Here is a 19751-nt window from a genome sequence, read left to right on the forward strand (position 1 = left end):
GCAAAGGAAGCAGCAGCAAGAGAGAGGAGGCTGTGAAGAAGGAAAACGAGAACAAGGACAGCAACAAGGACAAGAACAAGGGCAGCAGCAAAAACAATAATAAGAAAAAGAACAACGTGAAAAGCGAAAAGGCGTCGGTGAACCATGCGGAAGAGAACTCCTACCTTGACGATTATTCCCTGGACGCCAGGAAAAGTGCCCTGGAAGAGAGGGAAAGGAGAATGCATCTCAAGGAGAGTTATATTAAGCAAATGAGACTACCCACCTATGTAGACGATGAGTCCATCCTCTTTGTTAACAATCCCAATTACGTCATGGTGTTGCTTTTCCTAACAGTGTACAAAGATATCCTCAAGATGACATGGAATTTCAAAGACATCGATGAGATGTTTCAGAATAAAGAGACCACCGAATTTGGCAGGACGTTCATCCTCAAATTATTTTTTTTTCTAGGAAGGTATTTTAACTCTAAGTCGATATTTATGTACAAATATATTTCTCGCATTTTTGAGGATAAGCAGGAGTCCCTGATGAGAGTCGTAAACTTCAATGAGCTTTTCCCTGTGATGGAGGGGAGAAGAGACAGGAAGAACAAATCGGGAGCTGGTGGCGGCACGTCGGGTGGGGGCAGCAGTTCCAAGAAGAAGAAGAATGACAAGAAGAAGCAAGCCAAGGCGCAGGAGGATATCAAGGCGGAGGAGCTCTTAGACGAGGTGAACGAGGAGATGAATGAAGATGCGAATGACGACGTGAATGAGGACTTGAATGAGGACGGGAACGAGTTCGACGAGGAGGAGCCCGATGGGGAGGACGACGAAAATGACAGTGAGAATGAGAAGGAGAACCACTTGGACGAAGCGATCGACGGGGACGACGCCGAGGACTCATCCGAGGCACAGGGCCGTTACCCCCCTTCGGATGAAGCGAAAGACGCAAGTGACGCGGATGACGCCGGTGACGCGCGTAAGAAATCGAGCAGTCACGGCAAAGCGGAGAAGTCTCACAGGGACAGGAGCCCCCAAACGGGGGAGCCCCAAGGAGAGGACGAATCCTCGTTGGGCGACGCAGACGACGGTGCTAAGAGGAAAGGCTCAGGAGCAGACAGAGAACGTAGAAGGACCAGATCGAGCGAAGGGGAAGCTCTCCAGGCGGAGAAGAGCGACACCACGGAAGCGGTTGAGGCGATGCAAAAGGCATTTATCGTAAGAACGACGCGACACGGAGCGATCACTAGAAAGGCCACCTCTGCGGCGGAGAATTCTACTAACAGTAGTAATACTCTCGGGGGGACGGCGAACAACGAAAATGGTCAGCTCATGGACGGAGTGAAGAACGAAGACCTGCAAGATAACAAACGATTGAGCAAAAAGCTGTTTCTCGAGTGGGACGACCTCACCGTGATCTCAAAATTGAGGATCATTAGAATGCTTCTCAATTTAGTCCTATGCGAAAGTAATAACTTAAAGAAAATGTTGACGGAGGAAAAAATAAACTACAACAATGGATACCTCGGGAAGGTAAACAATGACAAATATTGGCTCATCGTAAATGACACCATTGACATCGAATTTAAGTTGTACGTGGAGAAGGAGGAGAAAGGGACTTTCGAGTTCCTTTGTGATGATGATAATGTCTTGTACAACATAGGATATAATCTGTTGAAAGATACCCAAACGAAGGTAATGGGGGAGACCATCATCGAGAGGTATAATAAAATATGCAGGGAAAGAAGAAACAGAAGTCGAATTCTGAAGCAGCAGAAGAAGCTCTGTTCTGACCTTAATCTGGACGGTGGTTCGTTGATACTATCAAAGAAGAGGCAGCATAAGCAGGTAGAAGACTTCAACTTGGACAATGATAAGATGAGAAAGAAAAAGAATGAAGGTGGTGGTAGCATGTACGGAGGGGGAGGTAGTAGCTATGCCTCTGGTGTTAATGCCAACAATCCGTATGCTATACAGAAAATTAACTACCAGAAGAATGATCGTTCGTTTAGGTTGGCGGCGAGGAATGCTCAGAAGGGTAGCGGCTTCGTGGGAGAGTTGGACGGAATGGACAATCAGGCATACCTGCAGAGTGGAAGTGGTCTTGTTGGTATGGCTTCCTCTATTGGCAAGGGTGGAATTGGGGAGGCTTCTCTCAACAAAAGTGTCGGTGGGACGGCCGTAGGGGGAGTACTATTAGCAGCTGGGGGGGTAGCTGCCGGGGCGGTTGGCGGAGCAATAGGCGCGCTGAAGAATCTCCACGGTCCGAACGCAGGTGCGATGGGCACGGGAAGTATCGTGAAAGTCCCTCAGAAGAGAGGCCGCAAGAAAAAATCGGAGAAAAAGAAGAGAGGACGAAAGAAAAAGATTCTCACAGAAGAGGGAGCACTCGTAGGAGGGGCATCTCCTTCATGCGCTGTTGGATCCATAGCCGGGTTTGTCTACCACCCGAATAATCCCCTTTCAGCAGTAACGCAGGGCAACGAAGCGAAGAAAGCTACGGGCACCTCCACCAGGGTAAGAAAAACGCCCTACACTAAGAGAGCCACCAAACCAGCTGTTTCTATTAAGTACGGAACTAGAAGCCACTCCATAATTAAACCTAGAGGTGATACGATCCATTACAGCGACTTTTCTATGAATCATGGAGTAAATCATGAATCTCTCTACAATAACGGTACTATGGATGCAAAGTATTTTAATCCTACTATGCACGTTAACAGTTTTATTAGCCCTAATATGAACACCCCCTTTGGCATGCAGACTAATATGCTTAACATGAGGGGGACCAAAATGGATGGCAGCCCCCCCGGGAATTACAACTTCCACTACATGTACAATCCGCAGCCGTATGGGCAATATTATATGTACATGTTGAACAATGCCGCCGCTGGGGGGATGTACGGTCAAAATGGCGGTGCGCCACCGGGGAGCGGTGTTAGCGGGGTGAGCGGCGGTACTGGCAAGGAGATCAAGAGCGAGGGGGGGTCCGCGGCAAATGGGACACCCATAAGCACAGGAAGCATCATCAATAGCAGCGCCATGGGTCCCGGTGGCAATGCCGGAACGAAGGGTCCCCTGAGTGGCAACACCCAGGAGGGCGAAGGGCCCAATGAGATGAGTGGAACCGGGATGCCGGGTTCGTCCATGACGAGTCCTATGGCGACCCCTATCGCGACGCCGATTTCTGGCCCCATTAATATGATGAACACGGTAAGCGGCGCGGACGGGGGGGTGAGCAGCGGCATGAGCGGCGGAATGAACAGCGGGATGAACAGCGGGATGAACAGCGGGATGAACAGCGGGATGAACAGCGGGATGAACAGCGGGATGAACAGCGGGATGAACAGCGGGATGAATTACCTGGACCCTATGAACAAGTACCCGCCGTACATGCTAAACAGAAACGCAATGAATAACATGCCATCCAACTCTATGTATAATAACATGTACAATTTGAAGTTCCCCTATATGAATAACGACATGATGAACTATAATTACAATTTGGGAAATTTCCAAAATATGAGTTACGATAAAATGAACAAGGCAGGGGGGGGAGCAACAGCGCCAGGAGGAGCGGGACCACCAACAGGAGCAAACGGGGCAACTGGAGCATCAGGACCACCAACAGGAGGCGGCGGAGCAGGGATCGGATCCGTAGCAGGGGTGTTCAAGAGGTATCCCAATTTCCTGGGTGGAGGTTTAGCACCCCCCTACAGCAATATGAACAGCCCCTATGGTAACTTCAACGCGTACAATATTGGTTATCCGAGGAATGAAGCGTATGACTCGATCCCCCCAGGGGGGGCGGGAGCAGCGACAGGAGGGGCTGTGACACCAGGGGCTGACCCCCTTAAGAGCAAATTGCCGAATCTAAACGCCAGCGAGAGTAGTACCAATGTGACAGGGGCCACTACCGGAACGGTCGGTTCCTCAGCTGCAGGGTTAAGCGGTTACCACGTGACCAATGTGAGAAGCCGAATTGGTAACAGTGACATCATGCAGAGCGTGGCGCTAGCACAGGAGAAGCCAACACACTTCGTCTCATCAGCGGCCCCGTCTGGTGTTAATTCCGCACCGGGGGAGGCAAATCAGAAGGAAGAGACAAATCGAATTGAAAACGTAATGAACTATATGATGATGCCCTCAGGAAGTAGCACAGATATGAGTCATGGTACCAATGCAAAGAATACCACTTCAATGGCTACCTTACAAAACAACGTTGTTCAGAATGGCCTCAACAGTTCAGGCATATTATCAGGAGGGGATATGTCCGCTCCCGGCTGCGGCGCTAACGGAAGGGATACATCACCTATGATGGCGATGCCGTATGGTGGTGTCCGATTGGAAAATTCAGGCATGAATAATCACCCGATTAACCACCACTCCCACGCGCATCATCAGCATAATCCGCCTAATTCGCATCCTCCGCATCAGCAGCAGCCCCTTTACCCCGGTGGAGCTCCCGTGGAAGGAGGCATAAATCTGAATGTAAGTGGCCCAAGCGGAAATAACTACCCGCCCATGCATTACGGAAGCGCAAACAACCAGAGCTGTAGCTTACCAAACACCGCGGGGCAAATCTCCTTGAGTAGTGTTAACAATAACTTCGCAATGGATGGAGGCAGTTTCGTCGTACCCAGTGGAAGTGCAGAGACGTATGGGAACAAAGAAGCGATGCAGGGGCTGCCATTCAACGAGCAGGTGGGTTTTGGTGGCACGAATGAGACGACAAACGTGGGAGGAACAGGCGCACCGATGACTGGGGCGAACGAGGGGAATTGTAGCGCTTAGGCCATCACTTGTGTTGGCGGTTTGGGAGCAGTTTCGTTTGTCACGCAGAAGAGGGGATCGCTGTGTAAATCAGGAGGACAGCCCGAATTAAGTTAGTGTCTCCCATTTGTGAATAAACAGGAGAGCATGTTTTCCCCCCAGGTCGGGGTACCTGCGCTGGGGTTATCCAAAGAAGGGGATCCATACACTGCGCCGGGCGAGAAAAGTTTAGATGCGGAGATGTGCAGTAGAGCGGAAGAGAAGCGATGAAGCGATGAAGCGACGAAGCGAAGAAACAACCCAACTTGATGCAGAAGCATTACCTGTGGCAATGCCACCCTCATCACGGGATCTACTCTTCCCTTTACCATATCGCACGAAAGAGAGCGACTTAGACAGTCGTGACTTGGCCTGCCCTCTTATGCAGTTTAGCACGTCGGCATTGGAGAATCTCCATTTTCGCACCTACCATTTTAGCACCTACCATTTGAGCATCCTATCCTCGGATCATCCTACCATTGGCCCCTTTAGCCATGTCACCATTTTGGCACTTCCCCGTGATGCCCCCGAACTGGCGTTTTCGCGGGAGTGCCCTTTTTTTTTTTTTTTTTCAATTTTTCTTGTTAAGCAGCAAGTGAATGACAGCAAGCAGAAGCTTTTTTTTTTTTAAATTCTATTCTCCTTGTTAAGAGTCGTTGTGTTGTGTGTCCACTGAGTGGGTGAGTAGGACAAGGCGTATGAGTCCCATCGGTCAGATCGGTGAGGATCCACTCGGTTGGCATGCCTTCACCGTGGGGGCATATTCCTCGGATTGAGCTTGACCCCCTTCTTCTTCCTCCTCTTCTTCTTTCTCTTGCCTTTTTTTCGCATTTTATTTTCCATTCGCCATTACCTCTTACCTCGCTTTGCATTCCTCTTTGTTATCATTTTTCACTTCTCCCCCTGCTCCTCTTTGTGTGCACGCGCAGCTGCCTGCGTTAGTTTGTACAGGTGCATGCTGTACATAAATGGCTAAGACATATGTACATGTGTGTACGAACGTTCTTTTGTGTGTAGGAAAGTGCGGCGCCCATGTGAACTTCTCCATCAAGATTCGCGTGAAGTCTTGCGGGGGGATCTAATATTTCCCCTCCGCATGTGTACCCCATTTTTTTTCCTTTTTTTGCCTAATATTCTAATAGACTGTACAATTCGAACAACATGCAGAATAATTTAACAAAAGAGATTATTTTCGCATTCGTTTGGGTGGGATGTTGTTTAAGCGGCTCTTTCTAGTGGTTACCCTAAGTGGCTGCACCTTTGGTGCGAGTTCTACCGACGCTGGGATCATCATGGGAGCGCTCTGCTCGTCCGGCGGCCGGACAGCTGATTCCACTGGGGCATGGTTCAGTAAAGGTAGATCATTCGCGTAATGCGAAGAAGAAACTCGTGCCGCCCCTCCCCCCTCTTCGCTATATCTTGAATGTCGCGAAGCCTGCACATGGGTATAGAAATCCAACTGTGGAACAGCAGCAACACTTTATTGCTGAACAATATTGTCCCTTGTGAATCACCTCCGTAGGTAGGTGAGGATAAATGTTAAGCCCGTTTGAGGCCCCTCCGCAATTTTCTCTGTGAATAACTTGCTGCACGGAAGGTGAACGGGGTTTGGTCGTTTGGCAGGTTCCCCCGCGGGGATGTTTGCACAAGTTGATCTTTTGTGGTGTTTTCATTTTACGTCATTTTTTTGACTTCATTTTTTTGACTTCATTTTTTTGACTTCATTTATTTGACTTCATTCCCTTTAGTGCCTTTTTTTTTCCGTCCAAATGGGAGTAAGTCCCGGCTGCGCGACGTCATCCCAGCCAAGGTAACGCGAAACGGCTGCCACCCATTTTGGTGAAAAAGAATGCAACGCTGCAGGAAGTATATAGTGACCAGAAGGAGGATATACATGTGAGGACATTTCCCCATTCGCATTTTTTACATGAATATTCCGAACGGAGTTAATTAAACGGGGTAACCCTTTTTCTCCATAGAAGAAGTGTCACCTCTGTTAGGAAAGTCATCACTGTGGAGAGAGAAATAACCACACGTGGAGAAGGACGCGGAAACGTACGCCTACGCGTGGGTATCGTAACCGAGGGGGTAGGAACATTGAGCCAAAGGGAGCATACCACAGGTCAACGGCAGACAAACAAGGTGCTTATACAGGCGGTCCCCACCACGCATATGCACAGATTATTTAGGAACTTCCTGCGCGTTTTGAACGCCCGGGAGAAACACAAATTGGACGAGAGTGCCCTGCAGGAACTGAAAAAATGGGGAAGGGAAAAGCTCCTTCGGAATGATCCACTGCTTAAGGAATACCTAAACTATCGGCAGGTGTTGCACGACTACAGCAAGCTTCTCAGCGAAAGGGAAGAGAAGAGTGAGGAAGACAAAATTGAGAAAGTGGCAAACTATGTGGGCCTCACAACGGAGGCAGCGAAAAGGGGCAGAAGTACACACGTGGAGGCTTAACGTATGCAGGTGTTGATAGTAAATAACTTCTCCCCGCACTGACAGAATGCAGCATTAGCTTTTTAGACCACAGATTAATTTTAACCTTTTTCCGTTTTTTTTCATTTGTTCTGATTTGTTTTTATTTGCTTTCATTTGCCTTTCTTTTTTTTCATTTTTGTTTTTTTTTTTCCTTGCGGCGCAGGCGACGCTTTAATTATGAAACTACGCACACGCGCGTGTCGCCGATTCAAAATGTATTTTTTTTCTTCTTTTTTTTGCGCGCTCTGGGCGTATATAAAAGGGAACGCATTAACAACTAAAAAAATGTTTCGCGCTGCCGCGAAGTGTAGAAGATGGGGGGAGAGGTGTGTCACGGGTGGGGGTGCTCCTGTTTCGTTGTCTCTTCCATCTGTCTTATGTGTGACAGAGGTGGGGGGCGGTCTCCCTGCTCGTTGTCCCTACCATGTGTCTTATGTGTGACTGCCTTTTTGAATATCCCCTTTGGAGCTAGCAACAAATCGTTGTGCGAGCCGTCGGGAGGGGGGGGAAATGGCCCCACAAGTGGGGGATGCCAACAGGTGGGAACAAATCGACGCTTCATCTTTACCACTCCATCGCTTCAACACTACGTCTGCAAAACTGCCGCACAACTTCTCTCCTACTTCCACAGCTTGCGCAGGGTGAAGTTCTTCTCGGCGTCCTGCTTCATCACCTTTACGACGGCCATCTCAAAGTCCTCCTGCGTGACGTGGACGCGCCTCTCGCGCAGGGCAAACATGCCGGCCTCCGTGCAGACAGCTTTTACTTCCGCTCCAGAGCAGTTGTTCATATCAGTGGCAATCTTCATCATGTCGATTCCTCTCATGAGGTTCATCTTCCTGCTGTGGATTTTTAAAATCTCCATTCGAGCTTCAACATTCGGATTGGGGAATTCAATTTTCCTGTCGATTCGTCCTGGCCTTAGCAAAGCCTCATCGAGAATATCGATTCTATTTGTGCACATTATCACCTTAATATTCTGTGTGGACTCAAATCCATCCAACTGATTTAGAAGCTCCATCATCGTTCTCTGCACTTCTGAATCTCCGTGCTCTCCTTCTATCCTTTGACTTCCAATGGAGTCAATTTCATCCATAAAAATGATCGACGGAGCATGCTCCCTTGCCATGACAAATAACTCTCTCACCATTCGTGATCCTTCACCGATGTACTTTTGGACAAGTTCCGATCCGGAGACCCTTATAAACGTGCAATCCGTATGATGTGCTACTGCTCTGGCTAGTAAAGTCTTTCCTGTCCCTGGTGGTCCATATAGTAAAACCCCCTTAGGCTGTGAAATTCCCAGTGATTCGAAAATCTCTGGATGTTTGACTGGCAATTCGATTACTTCCTTCACTTCTTTCACTTGTTGATCTAACCCACCTACCATCTCGTAGGTGGAGTCAGGTACCTTTTCCACTTTCATGAGAGAGACAAGGGGGTCCACTTTGCTCGGAAGGATCTTATGTAGCTTATAAGAATCATTATATAATGCCACTCTCGTGTTTGGAGTGCACTGAGCAATATTTATACTATGTGCTATGTCCACGACGTATTTCCCTTCCGGGTTTATCTTAACTAGTACTTTATTCTTCCCCATCGGTTTGACAATTTCTCCAACATAGGACGCGGCTTCCAGCAAGTACTGAATCTCATCACAGAGTTCCCTCACTCTTGTATTCAATTCATTTCTCTGAGCTTCTAACCTTTTTTTGTTTTGTAACTTCTTATTTATTATCGATTCGTATTCCTCAATTTTCATTTCGTAATAGGTTTTGATGCCCGATTGCATTTCATCCTCGCTGTTTCTCACCCCTCCGGGGTCCTGCTTGTCCTTCTTGGGCTCCTCCGCCAGCTGGCCCGACCGCACTTGCATGTCCACGGCCGCCATGGGGGGGGTAGCGAGTGGTTTGGTGGGGAGCGGTTTGGCGGGGAGTTGTTCTTTGGCGAGTGGTTTGATAGAGAGTGGTTTGACTGGTTCTTTCGCGTTTCACGCCCCTTCGTACACCGCCTTACTAGGCGATTGCGCAATTCTGTTTGCCCCCTCGCAGAGGAAAGGGCACACTTACGCTAATGTAACTGCGGAGGGCGTGCCACGAGTCGGCTCGGCGGGTGTACCGGGTTAACTCCACGCTTGCGTCGCAAAAGAGCGCATTAGAAGCAGGAAGGGGGAGAAATAAAGTAAAATTAGGTAAAATAAAATCAGAATGAAAATGCAACTAAATTACCGATGCAACTGCAAACGCAACTAAGAGGCGAATGCAGATTTAAAACGTGGAAACCGGGGGAAGGATTATTCAAAAGGGGAAGCTCGCGAAAGGTGTGAGCGCCGCGAGGGCTGCTTAACATTCAAAGTATGGCCGTGTGAACGTATGCTCTGTTTCCTATCCGCCAAATCGTTCGCTTCCATTCCGCGCTGTTCACTTACACTGCTGACCGTTTTGGCACTTTTTTCCTTTGCGTGTTGCGGAGACTGCATCTCCAGTGAGTTGCGCATTAACTAACGTCGCAAAGCATTGGTTTTTTTTTTTTCTTTTTTTTTCCGCATTTGGTGGGGCCCCGACTTTTTGCCTTGCGTTTTATGTCAGTAGATCTCCTCACGAGGGTATGGCCGGAAGTTGCGCCAGGGCGGCATTGCGTGGGTTGGGAGCGACCAGGCGCTATTTCGTTTGGCACCCTGCATTCGTGGAGCATCATTTGGGGTGTAATTAATATGCGTGTCTTTTGCCACTCTGCAATTCAAAAATTCTCTGATCTTTCCTTTCTCATTTTTGCGAAACACCCGACTTGTCGTAAGCTTTGCGCGAAGGAGAATCCCAAGGATTGCAACTTTTTCCAATGAAGGAGAATGAAGTTGCTAGGATAGTTTATTTTTAAAAAAAAAAGCTGTGCCATTTATTCAGCCGCTTTGACGTGGCATTTATTTTCTTTCTCCTCCTCCCTGGTGCTACTTCCCCCTTAAATGAACGCGTTGCTCTGTTTTTGTATTCCCTGCGGAGAGGGACATGCCCCGCTTGTCGGCATGTGAACAGGACGGACACAAGGTGAATAGAAGTATACGCTCCTTATTTCAGTTCTGTGTGATGGGCAGAATGGGTGAAAAGAAAAAATAAGTACACCGTTTTGAGGCAAAAGGTGAGGACGTCTATTTTATGTGTCTTCTCCTTTATATCACTTCTTTTCGCGGATGTGGACCATTGGCATAGTAGTCCGGAGAGAAGGAACAACGTGAGACGTCCACATTGATGTTCCTCACCAAGTGGTGACGTTTGCGTTGGGGGCAGGCCAATAGAAACATGAATTCACGTGGCCAAGTGTGCAGCAGCATTCCTTGAGTTGGGAGCAAGAATAAAAAAATGGAGGAGTTACTGACAGCACGGAAGAAGCCGACCACGTGGAGTATGGTATAGTATACCCCTTTGAAAAAAGTTAAAGCTATGAAATGGTAAACAAATTTATCAAATAAGTGGCATACAAATGGAGCAGACACAGTAAAGGTGACATATTTGCGCATCACAAGGGGAGCTATGCACATCTTAATGTTTCTGAAGAAGGACAGATTTGACAAATGTCACTTTTGAGGTTAGCAGGTTATTCATATATGGGGAGCTAGCCAATTTGCTTGGTCACTTTATGGTTGCGCTTTTTTTTTTTTTTTTTTTCTTTTTTTACCACTTTTCACCTGCACAGTTCAGAAGTTGTGTATGGCCCCACCACTCGTCTGCTGAAGTGTAGAGCTGCCCGGTGGTGAACTCCTACCGAGTTGTTAGCCACATTGAGTATCTGTGAATAAATATGACTGACGTATTTGTTCTTTTGATGTAAGGTTTCTTTCATCAAGGCGTTTAGGTTAATGTCGTCCAAAAGTTCAAGGAGAAAACTTAGCTTCTTCACGTTCTCCAATTTGATGAAAAAGAATGAGTCAGCGGTGAGCCTGGTATTTTCTTTTTCGTGCCGTTTTGCCTGAACGGTTAAGGCTACATTGTTTTTTTTTTTCACCCTTGTGGAATAATCCACGCGGGAGTGCAAATCGAGTAGGAAACCCCAGTAGGTGTACAAAAAGATTAGAAGCTGGGATTTGTGCACTGGCAGAATGAACTGCGTCCCATTTGTGACCACTTCCCTGTGATGATAAAAAAGGATGAAGTGGGAGAGGAGCTGATAAATGTTGTCCAGTGTTAAATGGAGGTGCCTGGTGAATGATCTGCTTTGTTCCCCCTTGTACTGCAGTGTGCTAATGTTGTAAAGGTAGCCAATAAAAGCGTACAGCAAATTGGATAACGTTTGGTTGGTGTGGCGTAAGTAAGGAGGAGAATGGCTTCCTCCGTTGTCTGCTAACTGCGGGTGGTGATACCTATTCAGGGAGAGTCGCTCCACCTGCTGATTTGGTATCCCACTTTGGTAATTTCCTTCAAAGAGAGGAGAGCGATGCAGCCACTTGGACAAAATCGAAAACTGCAGAAGGACGAAATTGGAAAAGGAAGAATAGTACGGGAAGATGTAGTGTGTGTTCTTCACATAAGCCAAAAAAAACATGGGCACTATTTCGATCAGCGTATTCTTGTTCGGACTGTGCAGGATATATTTCTCCTCCTGACTGCGTAATGAATATAGTTCCAAATATTTTTTTATCTTCCGCATGAAGAGTACGGAGAAAAGTTGTTTCTTTTTTAAGTCCTTCCAATATTTGGAGAGAGAATGAAAGATCATGGACAACTGCAAAACGTCAAAGGAGGTTACCCTTTTGAGCACTTCAGGTTCTATCAGTGTGGAAACAATTTCCCTATCCACACATAGCAGTTGTGGTAGGGCTTCAGCGAGCTGGCACAAGTCTATGTTGCTCATGTAGGGAAGCATTTGGATCGTTTTTTCACGGAGAAAGGATGTGAAGATGGGATCTGGTCTGTTCTGCATTTTAACTTTAGACAGCACGTTCAGCAGTGTGCAGAAAGTCCTGGGGGGGAGGCTTTCCAACGTTGCGTAGCGCAGATGATGGGAAGAAATGGGATGGAACGCTTCGCAGTGATCGAGTTCGCTGTGTTGAATTTGTATTTCATTTGGGATAGGTGCTTCCACGTTGCGGGGTTCACTCATCTCAGTGTGGTGTGTACCACCGCCGCACGACTGTGCAAAGGTGCCCTTCACCAGAAGGTGCCTCAGCAGGGGCATAAAATTGATGCATCTCCATTTAGCAGAAAATACCTGCACAACACTGACCCAGTTGTGTGCGTCATTCTGCAGAGATATTTTTCCACGCCGAATGGAACAGGTGATGTAATCATTCAATTTTTTCACCACGTCGTTACAGTCTTCACCTCTTTTAAATGTATGAACAAGATTTGGTAAGCATTCTGGGTCGATGTTTCCCTCGTTTAGTAGCGGCTCAACAACATGGGAATATAAATATTTCAAGGGGACACTCCCCAGGGAAGTATTTTTTGTATAGGGAATGATTTTTTTGAGCAATGCAGAGATGCCCGTTTCTTGACTGTACTGATCAAAATGTAGGATGACATGCTCTAAGTTGCGCTGGATTATTTGCGTGTCGATGTTTTTTTTCTCGATCAGTTTTCCGTCGACGAGTAGGCGCACAACATGCCTGTTCATTTTGGAGAGTCCATGGGGGAAAATCTCTCTACTTTGGTATTATCCAAGTGCAGCGCTGTAATGTGTATTTATCCTCGCTCAAGCGCCTTCGCTTCAGTAACAGTGTACCCCCTCGTGGTGGCTGTCAAAATGGATATGCCCGTCCACATTTTTTTTTTTTTTTTCACACATGTGGAGCTATCGACAACAATCACGTGTGGCTTTTCCGCGTCCTTCCTTTCGTTAGCGGTGAGCGTATTTTCACGTTTGTCGATCTGTATAATGCCGACTCGAATGAGTTCTTTTTAGGCCTCGTTCAGGGGGGTAAAAAAGGGAAGCAGTTTTATCAAATGGATGTCCCCTTGGAGGGCGGTGGCGGAATTTACTGCTCAAGGGGGAAAGATGTCCAAAAAGGGGGACACCGAATGTTGCGAGAGAGCAGTTGTTCACTTCAAGAAAAGATTCCCGAGGGAGACATAATAAAACTCCGTTTTGGTTCCTCACGTTTGTACGTTAAGGGAAATTATGGGAAAGTTACACCATCACAGAATAGGAGGTTCCCCGCCGCCCTCCTTTTTTCCGCACAGGTGCGGATGGAAAATGCTCCCCCGTTGGAGTATTGCGCGAGGGGGGGAAAAATATCTCCAAATATGGTTACTCATATTAAAATAAAATTGTGGCAATAAAGTCCCTGTTCAGCCTTTTCATGCCGTTGAGCTGAACGTGCAACAATATCGGGGAGAGTGCTTTCACTTTTGCTTTCAAATTTTGTTGCGTTGGGGGATGTTGTTTCAGCAAAGCCATCCCGGCGCTCTCCTCTTCCAGCTGTTGCAGCGTGAAGCCAAGCGAGTGGCGCGTTCTTGCACGACCTATGATATATATGACGTGGGGCAGGAAGAATAAAAGAGCGCCACCAAATCCCTACACGTACAAATGCTCTCTACATTTGTTTACTACTCATTTGCGTATATTTCTTGTCAAATAATGAAGTCATTTTTTTTTTTTTTCTCACTTCAATTTTAACCTCCCCTCATGTGACCCACAAAATAGTGACACTTGTTTTTTCTTTTACTCCACCGGAGAGTAGCAACTATAATAATACATACCTGCGACCAGTTTGCATAGAAATGTATATGCATATATACATATATATTTTTCCCATTTCGTGTAATTCTTTTTTTTTTTTTTGGCTAGTTAGGAGTACAATATTACCATTTGAGTGACTTACAATTTTGCCATACGTGGGTAATGACGTCATTTTGAAGTGGGGGAAGGATAACCCTTGAGTCCGTCCATCCAGCGGTTCCTCCATCTGTCCTTCCATCCGTCCCCCCATTCGAGCGCACAGTGGATCAGGCTACTCTGGCTGCTCTGCTTGGGAAATTCCCATTCGTTCAATAGGCCGAAGCAGTTTTCTCCTTTTTTGTGGAAATTGCTTCTTCGTCGCAATTACAGGTGCAGCGATTAGCAAGGGAGTGTACTATACTCGTGTATTATATACCCGTGTCGGCGGCTGTGCGGACTGACTGTAGAGGACGCCACGCACCGTCCAAGTCATCAGGCCGATCAGGTGAGAAGTCAACAGGTTGACCATCTTTGCAAAATAAAATTTCTGACCGGGTTCCTTCTCTTATCCCTCCTCTGCGAATTCACCATGGAGTATAAAAAAACGAAGAGGACCAACCAGTACCTCTTTGAAGGGAGCAGACACCAGGCTAAGGTAATAGGACGTGCCCTCGTCGCCCCCCCCGAGTGCATAATTACGTCGCAGTCCTAAGTGGGGGGGCTGGGTGGTTATTCCGAGAGCGTCTCCCTGGTGGGGCATAACTCTGGGGAGGGAGAAATCTGATGCGCAGACTTTTCCGCGTTCACCCGGTCACTTCCGCGTTTCCACTTCCTCCGCTTCATTTCCCACCCCCGCGCAGAGGCAGAAGATAAACGTGAACGCAGACTGCAAGGGGATCCTGATCTCGACGCTGAGCCCCAAGCGAATGACCGTAGGCATAAAGGAATTTTTGAATTTCCTGAAGGTCCACTTTCCCAGTGAGGCAGGTGAAGCGCCGGTGAAGCAGCAGAAGGAGGAGCAGTCGCAGAAGGAGGACAAACTGAACGGGGAGCAAGCGGAACCAGAAGGACAGCCAGGCCGCATGGAAAAACAACTTAATGACGAAATTGAGAAGGAAAATATGGAGTACAACCGCTTTGCCCCGCTTCGAAATATAGTAAAAAATTTCACCTTCATAAAATTTAATAACATAAGTGAGAAGAACCCATCGGACATTGTCCAGAAAATCTTCATCTTAGCTCACAACAGGAAGGAAAAGTATATTCTCCGACACCTCTGTAAAATTATTCCACTAGACTGCATCTGCAAGCCACACTTGTCTCCCTTCATAAAGGCCATTCTGCCACTTGTGAAGAAAAACTTTCCTGACGGGACGTGCGTGCAGGAGAGTTTCACCGTTGGCCATTTATCCAAGATGATGAACGTCTCGGCGGAGGAGGGTGAAAAGGGGGAAGGTGAGAAGGAGGAAGGTGAAAAGGACCAGGGTGAGAAGAAGGAAGACCAGACGAAGGAAGATCAGACGAAGGAAGATAAGACGAAGGAAGACCAGACGAAGGAAGATCAGACGAAGGAAGATAAGACGAAGGAAGACCAGACGAAGGAGATCCACGCTAAGGAAGAGACAACGCCAAGTGAGAACAAACACACCGCGGGAAAGAAGGTTTCCTGGGCCCTGATCTACAAATGCTCTAACACGAAGACTCTGATGAAAAAAGACGTTCTGACCGTGCTCGACAAATGCATAGGAAGCAACTATTCTGTTAATTTGGGTACCCCTGACTTGGCCGTGGTGGTTCACGTGACAGAGGTTCGGCCTGCATGTTTTAGAAGAGGAGGGGAATGGCGGCGATGTGCATATAGTTTACTGCTTTATTAACGTTGCCATTCACGTCGCCACAGCTCCTTTGGGGGGGCTCTCCTGTTGATATGCCTACACAACTGCATTCTTTCTCCTTCCCTTTTGTAGATAATGTGCGGAATTAGTATCGTGAGAGGTTACGAAAAGACGAGGAAGTTTAACATCGCGGCGTTCAACGAGGATTCCTGAGTTGACTCCGTCCCAGTGCGGGTGCCTCTTGTCTACATACTACGCAAAGATGAGCAGAAGCGCGCATGTGGAAGGGCCAGCGTGAGCGAGCTTTGAATAAACAGCTCTCTTCCAAAGGGGAAGAAAATGCTGTAAATTGAACACACCATTCATGTTTGTACAATTCAAATTTGAGTCTTAATTTTCTCCATTCAGTGTAGTATGCGTTTTAATTTTCTCCATTCAGTGTAGTATGCGTTTTAATTTTTTCCATTCAGTTTAGTATGCGTTTTAATTTTTTCCATTCAGTTTAGTATGTCTTTTAATTTTCTCCATTCAGTTTAGTATGCGTTTTAATGCCCTTTCGAAATCTATTACCCATTTTACCATTTCGGTGAGTTCTTTTTTTTTTTTCTTACCCCATGAACATTTTGAATCCCTTCAATTGAAAAAGTGGGATGGTTTACAACGCCTTGAGGTTTTTTTTTTTTCTTTTCTCACTTTTTTATCCCCCCGGGGAAAGATAATTGTTTGCAATTTTTCGCCCTATGAAATTTTTTCCCCCTCTGTCGTTTCTGCTCATTCTTTTAACCCTCCCCCCCAGTTGGCTATTTCGATCGTTTCGTAGACGAGTATATATGGGTATACGGGCATGCGGTGACGCGGTCGTACAGAAAATTAACCTCAAGGTGTCATATCATTTTCTCGACAGAGGCGTTTCTATGTGAGCTCCCTTCCTTTTAATTGATGAATGGTGTAGGGGATCGTTGATGCGGCATGTCCATCTCACCCTCCGCTGTTACCAAGTGTGTGTGCAAAATTTTACACCCCATTTTTAGGGCCATCTCTAAGCTGGTGAGCCAAAATGGATGTCGAAGAGAAACTACTAAAATCGTTTAAGGAGATAAAGAAAACAAGTGTAAAGCGTCAAAGGAGGCAGAAACAAAACGTCATTTCCGACTTTCCAACGTGGGTAGACAATTTTTCATGCGATGAGTATTCAATCAAAGATGTGCTACGTCGTGCCAGACAGGGGGGAGGAGAAGAACACAAGACAAGTAAGTATAAAGATGTCTTTAACACCTTTGAAAATGACATAAACTACTACTTAGGTGAATATGTCGAAGAAATTATATGCTCTTCCGTCACGGGTAGGAAGGATAATGGCTTCCCTCGATGGGAGGAAGAAACCATGAGGAAACCGTCGGACGTAATTTTTCCGCACTTGATCTATGGCAGTTTGTTGGGCGAAAATTTGAGACGTTATGAATGCAGCTCAAGGTACTTCACACCCAGTCTGGTGGAGGATGCGTCCGAGTAAGTTCGTCAGATGAATGATTGCATGGTTAGATGTCTGGTTCCGTGGGTTTGTCCCTATGTGTGTTCCTATGTGTGTTCCTATGTGTGCCCCTATGTGTGCCCCTATATGTGCCCCTATATGTGCGCCTATATGTGCGCCTATATGTGCGCCTATATGTGCGCCTGGTCCGTCCCTTCTGATCCATATGTTTGCGTCCCCCCCCGGGGGAAAACTCAGCTCTTCAGATGCATCCACCAGTTCGAATGGTGCCCAAAGGGGGAAACATCCGCCCGTGAGGGACATAACGCATGAGGTGAAGTAATGGAAGCAGACGTAGCAGGGGGAAGGAACGTAAAAAAAAATAAAAAAAAAAAACATTGTGCTTCAAAATTAGCATACATCTTTTATCTGGGTGGAGCATCCCCTTCAAGTTTAAATGGCACATTTTCGTATCCTTTCATTTTTTTTATTTCTTATAAACAGTGTGAACGAGCTTTCTAGTGATTCGTTTAAAGTTCGCATCATGTGTCTTTCCTAAATCGTTCCGCACGTTCATTGTCCAGATTTGGACGATGCACATTGCTGTGTTGTTCTACACACACTTCTATCAGTTTGGTCTGCCAAGCAGCGATCATTTGTTTATTCAGCTAGCTAAAATGTGGAGCCATTTTTTTTTTCTTCTTTTTTTTTTCCTCTCCATGTGTTTGCTTGAACCGTTCAGGCGAATTGGACACCACCCACAAATGCCAACTTGGTGAGGCATATCCAAATGACGATTTTGATATTACCCCTAATTTACGCAATTGCTCACATTTACGATTATGTGGAACGGGATGCGGCAAAATGACGAATGGCTCACCCAGCGTGGGGTGATAAACCTAAAAAAGGAATAACGGCGGAATGAGCCACCATATGCTCATTCCCCGATAAATAATTCTATACAATAATTTCTCCGCTGTACAATTTGGTGTTTTTTTTTTTTTTTTTCCTTTTGCACTTCCCCTTGGGGTGAAAAAATATTCCTACTCGCCACTTTTTTGTGAGCGCGGATAAATTAAGACAAATCGGCATAGGAAGCCATGTATTTTTCATTAACCCGTAACATAGATCGATGCGGGAAAGAGTAAGGAATAAAAAGAAAGAGAGAGAAAAAAAATTATTCCTTGCTAAGCCCATTTAGTGTCCCTCCTTTGAAGTAGATACCAACCTGGTATTTCTTCTTCATATAGAATGATATAAAATCCATTGTGGATGTCCCCTTTTTAAGTCGCCACACCGTTGATGGAAAACTGTTTCGTAAACACCCCTACGCCTTCTCGTTTGATTTACGCAGGTTTGAATATGTACCTACAGAACTGCCGTTTTTCTTGTCGCCTCCGCTCATTCAGAAAAAGAAAAAAAAAATGAAACGTGCGTATGGTTTGTCTATACCAAATGGACACATATGCACGCTACAATGCTACGAATTAGTCGTCTTACACAGGGGGTTATTTCAAAGTGGGACAAAAAAGAAAAAGAGGAAAAGCAGAATTTGGGATAGCCCGACGGATCCACATCTCCACATTTACCCTTGTAACATAAGGAAAAGAAATGTGAAAAGAAAAAAAAAAAAGTTTCCCTTTCGTTAAAAAAATTCCCGCCATTGAGAAGGCACGCCGTTTCGCTAAATTGAGGATGGGGAAACCAAGGGACTTTATAATTTCATTTTCTTCCCTCACAAATGTTTGCACAGTATATTGATAAGGACAAAAGGACGATGGAAAGGATAATCAGAGAGAAAATCCACTATGTAAAAAGGAGAGACCGTTTCCACGGCGATGCGCTTCATGTTCTACCTTCTCCCTTCGGGAGCTATAAATCTTTAATAACTTGTTTTCCTCAGTTATGGGCTGATACGCCTATTTGGGGAGAGTGCGATGCTACCACTACGTATGCTCACTGTGCATACATGAATACGTCCATCTGTCCGTACGTACGTGCGTGCGCACGTGTACATGTTGAGGGTGGAGGTACGCACACAAAGGAGTAAACACCTCCTGCGAGCGTTGCGTTAGAGTATGTAGTGAAAATTCGCCGTTACAGAGTTTCGTTCAGCAGCGCCTGCTTCTTTTAAGTTACCCTCCGTTTAGCTAAATTTTGTTCATTCTTTTATACCCCTGTCGAAGGTCACGAGCGTCCCCCTTTCGGCACAGTTCTCCCCACTATACATCGCCTTACTCGTTTTTGGCGAAATGCCCTTTCTCCCACTTTCATCTTTACCCGTTTGTTGATATGCCAATGCGTTTCTCCAATGACCCGTTTATCCTCTTGGCCGCTCGCCACTTGCTGCTTGCTCCGATTACCTTTTTCAACGCGGTATGCACCCGGAGCCTTGCGCTAATGGCTTCATTCTTAGCCCCATCTGCACGTTCCGTTCTCCTCCAATTGGTCGCAAACGGAGCATGCGAAGGGTATACACGCATGCAATACATTTTTTGTTTTTTTCTTAAAACT

General features: G+C 46.4%; 6 protein-coding genes across 6 annotated transcripts; 4 read left to right on the forward strand and 2 right to left on the reverse strand.

The window, feature by feature from the left end:
• Positions 1-38: 38 nt before the first annotated feature.
• C922_04964 (hypothetical protein) lies at positions 39-4778 on the forward strand (the record flags this gene model as incomplete). The annotated part of the gene is made up of 1 exon (XM_008820538.1): positions 39-4778. A coding segment is annotated over one exon (4740 nt), but the record flags the coding sequence as incomplete, so codon positions are not given.
• Positions 4779-6968: 2190 nt separating this feature from the next.
• C922_04965 (hypothetical protein) lies at positions 6969-7259 on the forward strand (the record flags this gene model as incomplete). The annotated part of the gene is made up of 1 exon (XM_008820539.1): positions 6969-7259. The coding sequence occupies one exon, from the start codon at positions 6969-6971 to the stop codon at positions 7257-7259; it is 291 nt and encodes a 96-aa protein (XP_008818761.1).
• A 640-nt stretch (positions 7260-7899) lies between these two features.
• Positions 7900-9171, reverse strand: C922_04966 (26S protease regulatory subunit 8 like A; the record flags this gene model as incomplete). Its single annotated transcript, XM_008820540.1, has 1 exon — positions 7900-9171. The coding sequence occupies one exon, from the start codon at positions 9169-9171 to the stop codon at positions 7900-7902; it is 1272 nt and encodes a 423-aa protein (XP_008818762.1).
• A 1787-nt stretch (positions 9172-10958) lies between these two features.
• Positions 10959-12887, reverse strand: C922_04967 (hypothetical protein; the record flags this gene model as incomplete). Its single annotated transcript, XM_008820541.1, has 1 exon — positions 10959-12887. The coding sequence occupies one exon, from the start codon at positions 12885-12887 to the stop codon at positions 10959-10961; it is 1929 nt and encodes a 642-aa protein (XP_008818763.1).
• Positions 12888-14520: 1633 nt separating this feature from the next.
• Positions 14521-15979, forward strand: C922_04968 (hypothetical protein; the record flags this gene model as incomplete). Its single annotated transcript, XM_008820542.1, has 3 exons — positions 14521-14586; positions 14792-15739; positions 15899-15979. 3 exons carry the CDS (start codon positions 14521-14523, stop codon positions 15977-15979), a joined length of 1095 nt encoding a protein of 364 aa, XP_008818764.1.
• An 844-nt stretch (positions 15980-16823) lies between these two features.
• On the forward strand, positions 16824-17279 carry C922_04969 (hypothetical protein; the record flags this gene model as incomplete). The annotated part of the gene is made up of 1 exon (XM_008820543.1): positions 16824-17279. The coding sequence occupies one exon, from the start codon at positions 16824-16826 to the stop codon at positions 17277-17279; it is 456 nt and encodes a 151-aa protein (XP_008818765.1).
• Between the last annotated feature and the right edge of the window lie 2472 nt (positions 17280-19751).

This window comes from Plasmodium inui (assembly GCF_000524495.1).
Source record: "Plasmodium inui San Antonio 1 unplaced genomic scaffold supercont1.33, whole genome shotgun sequence".
NCBI lineage: Eukaryota > Apicomplexa > Aconoidasida > Haemosporida > Plasmodiidae > Plasmodium > Plasmodium inui.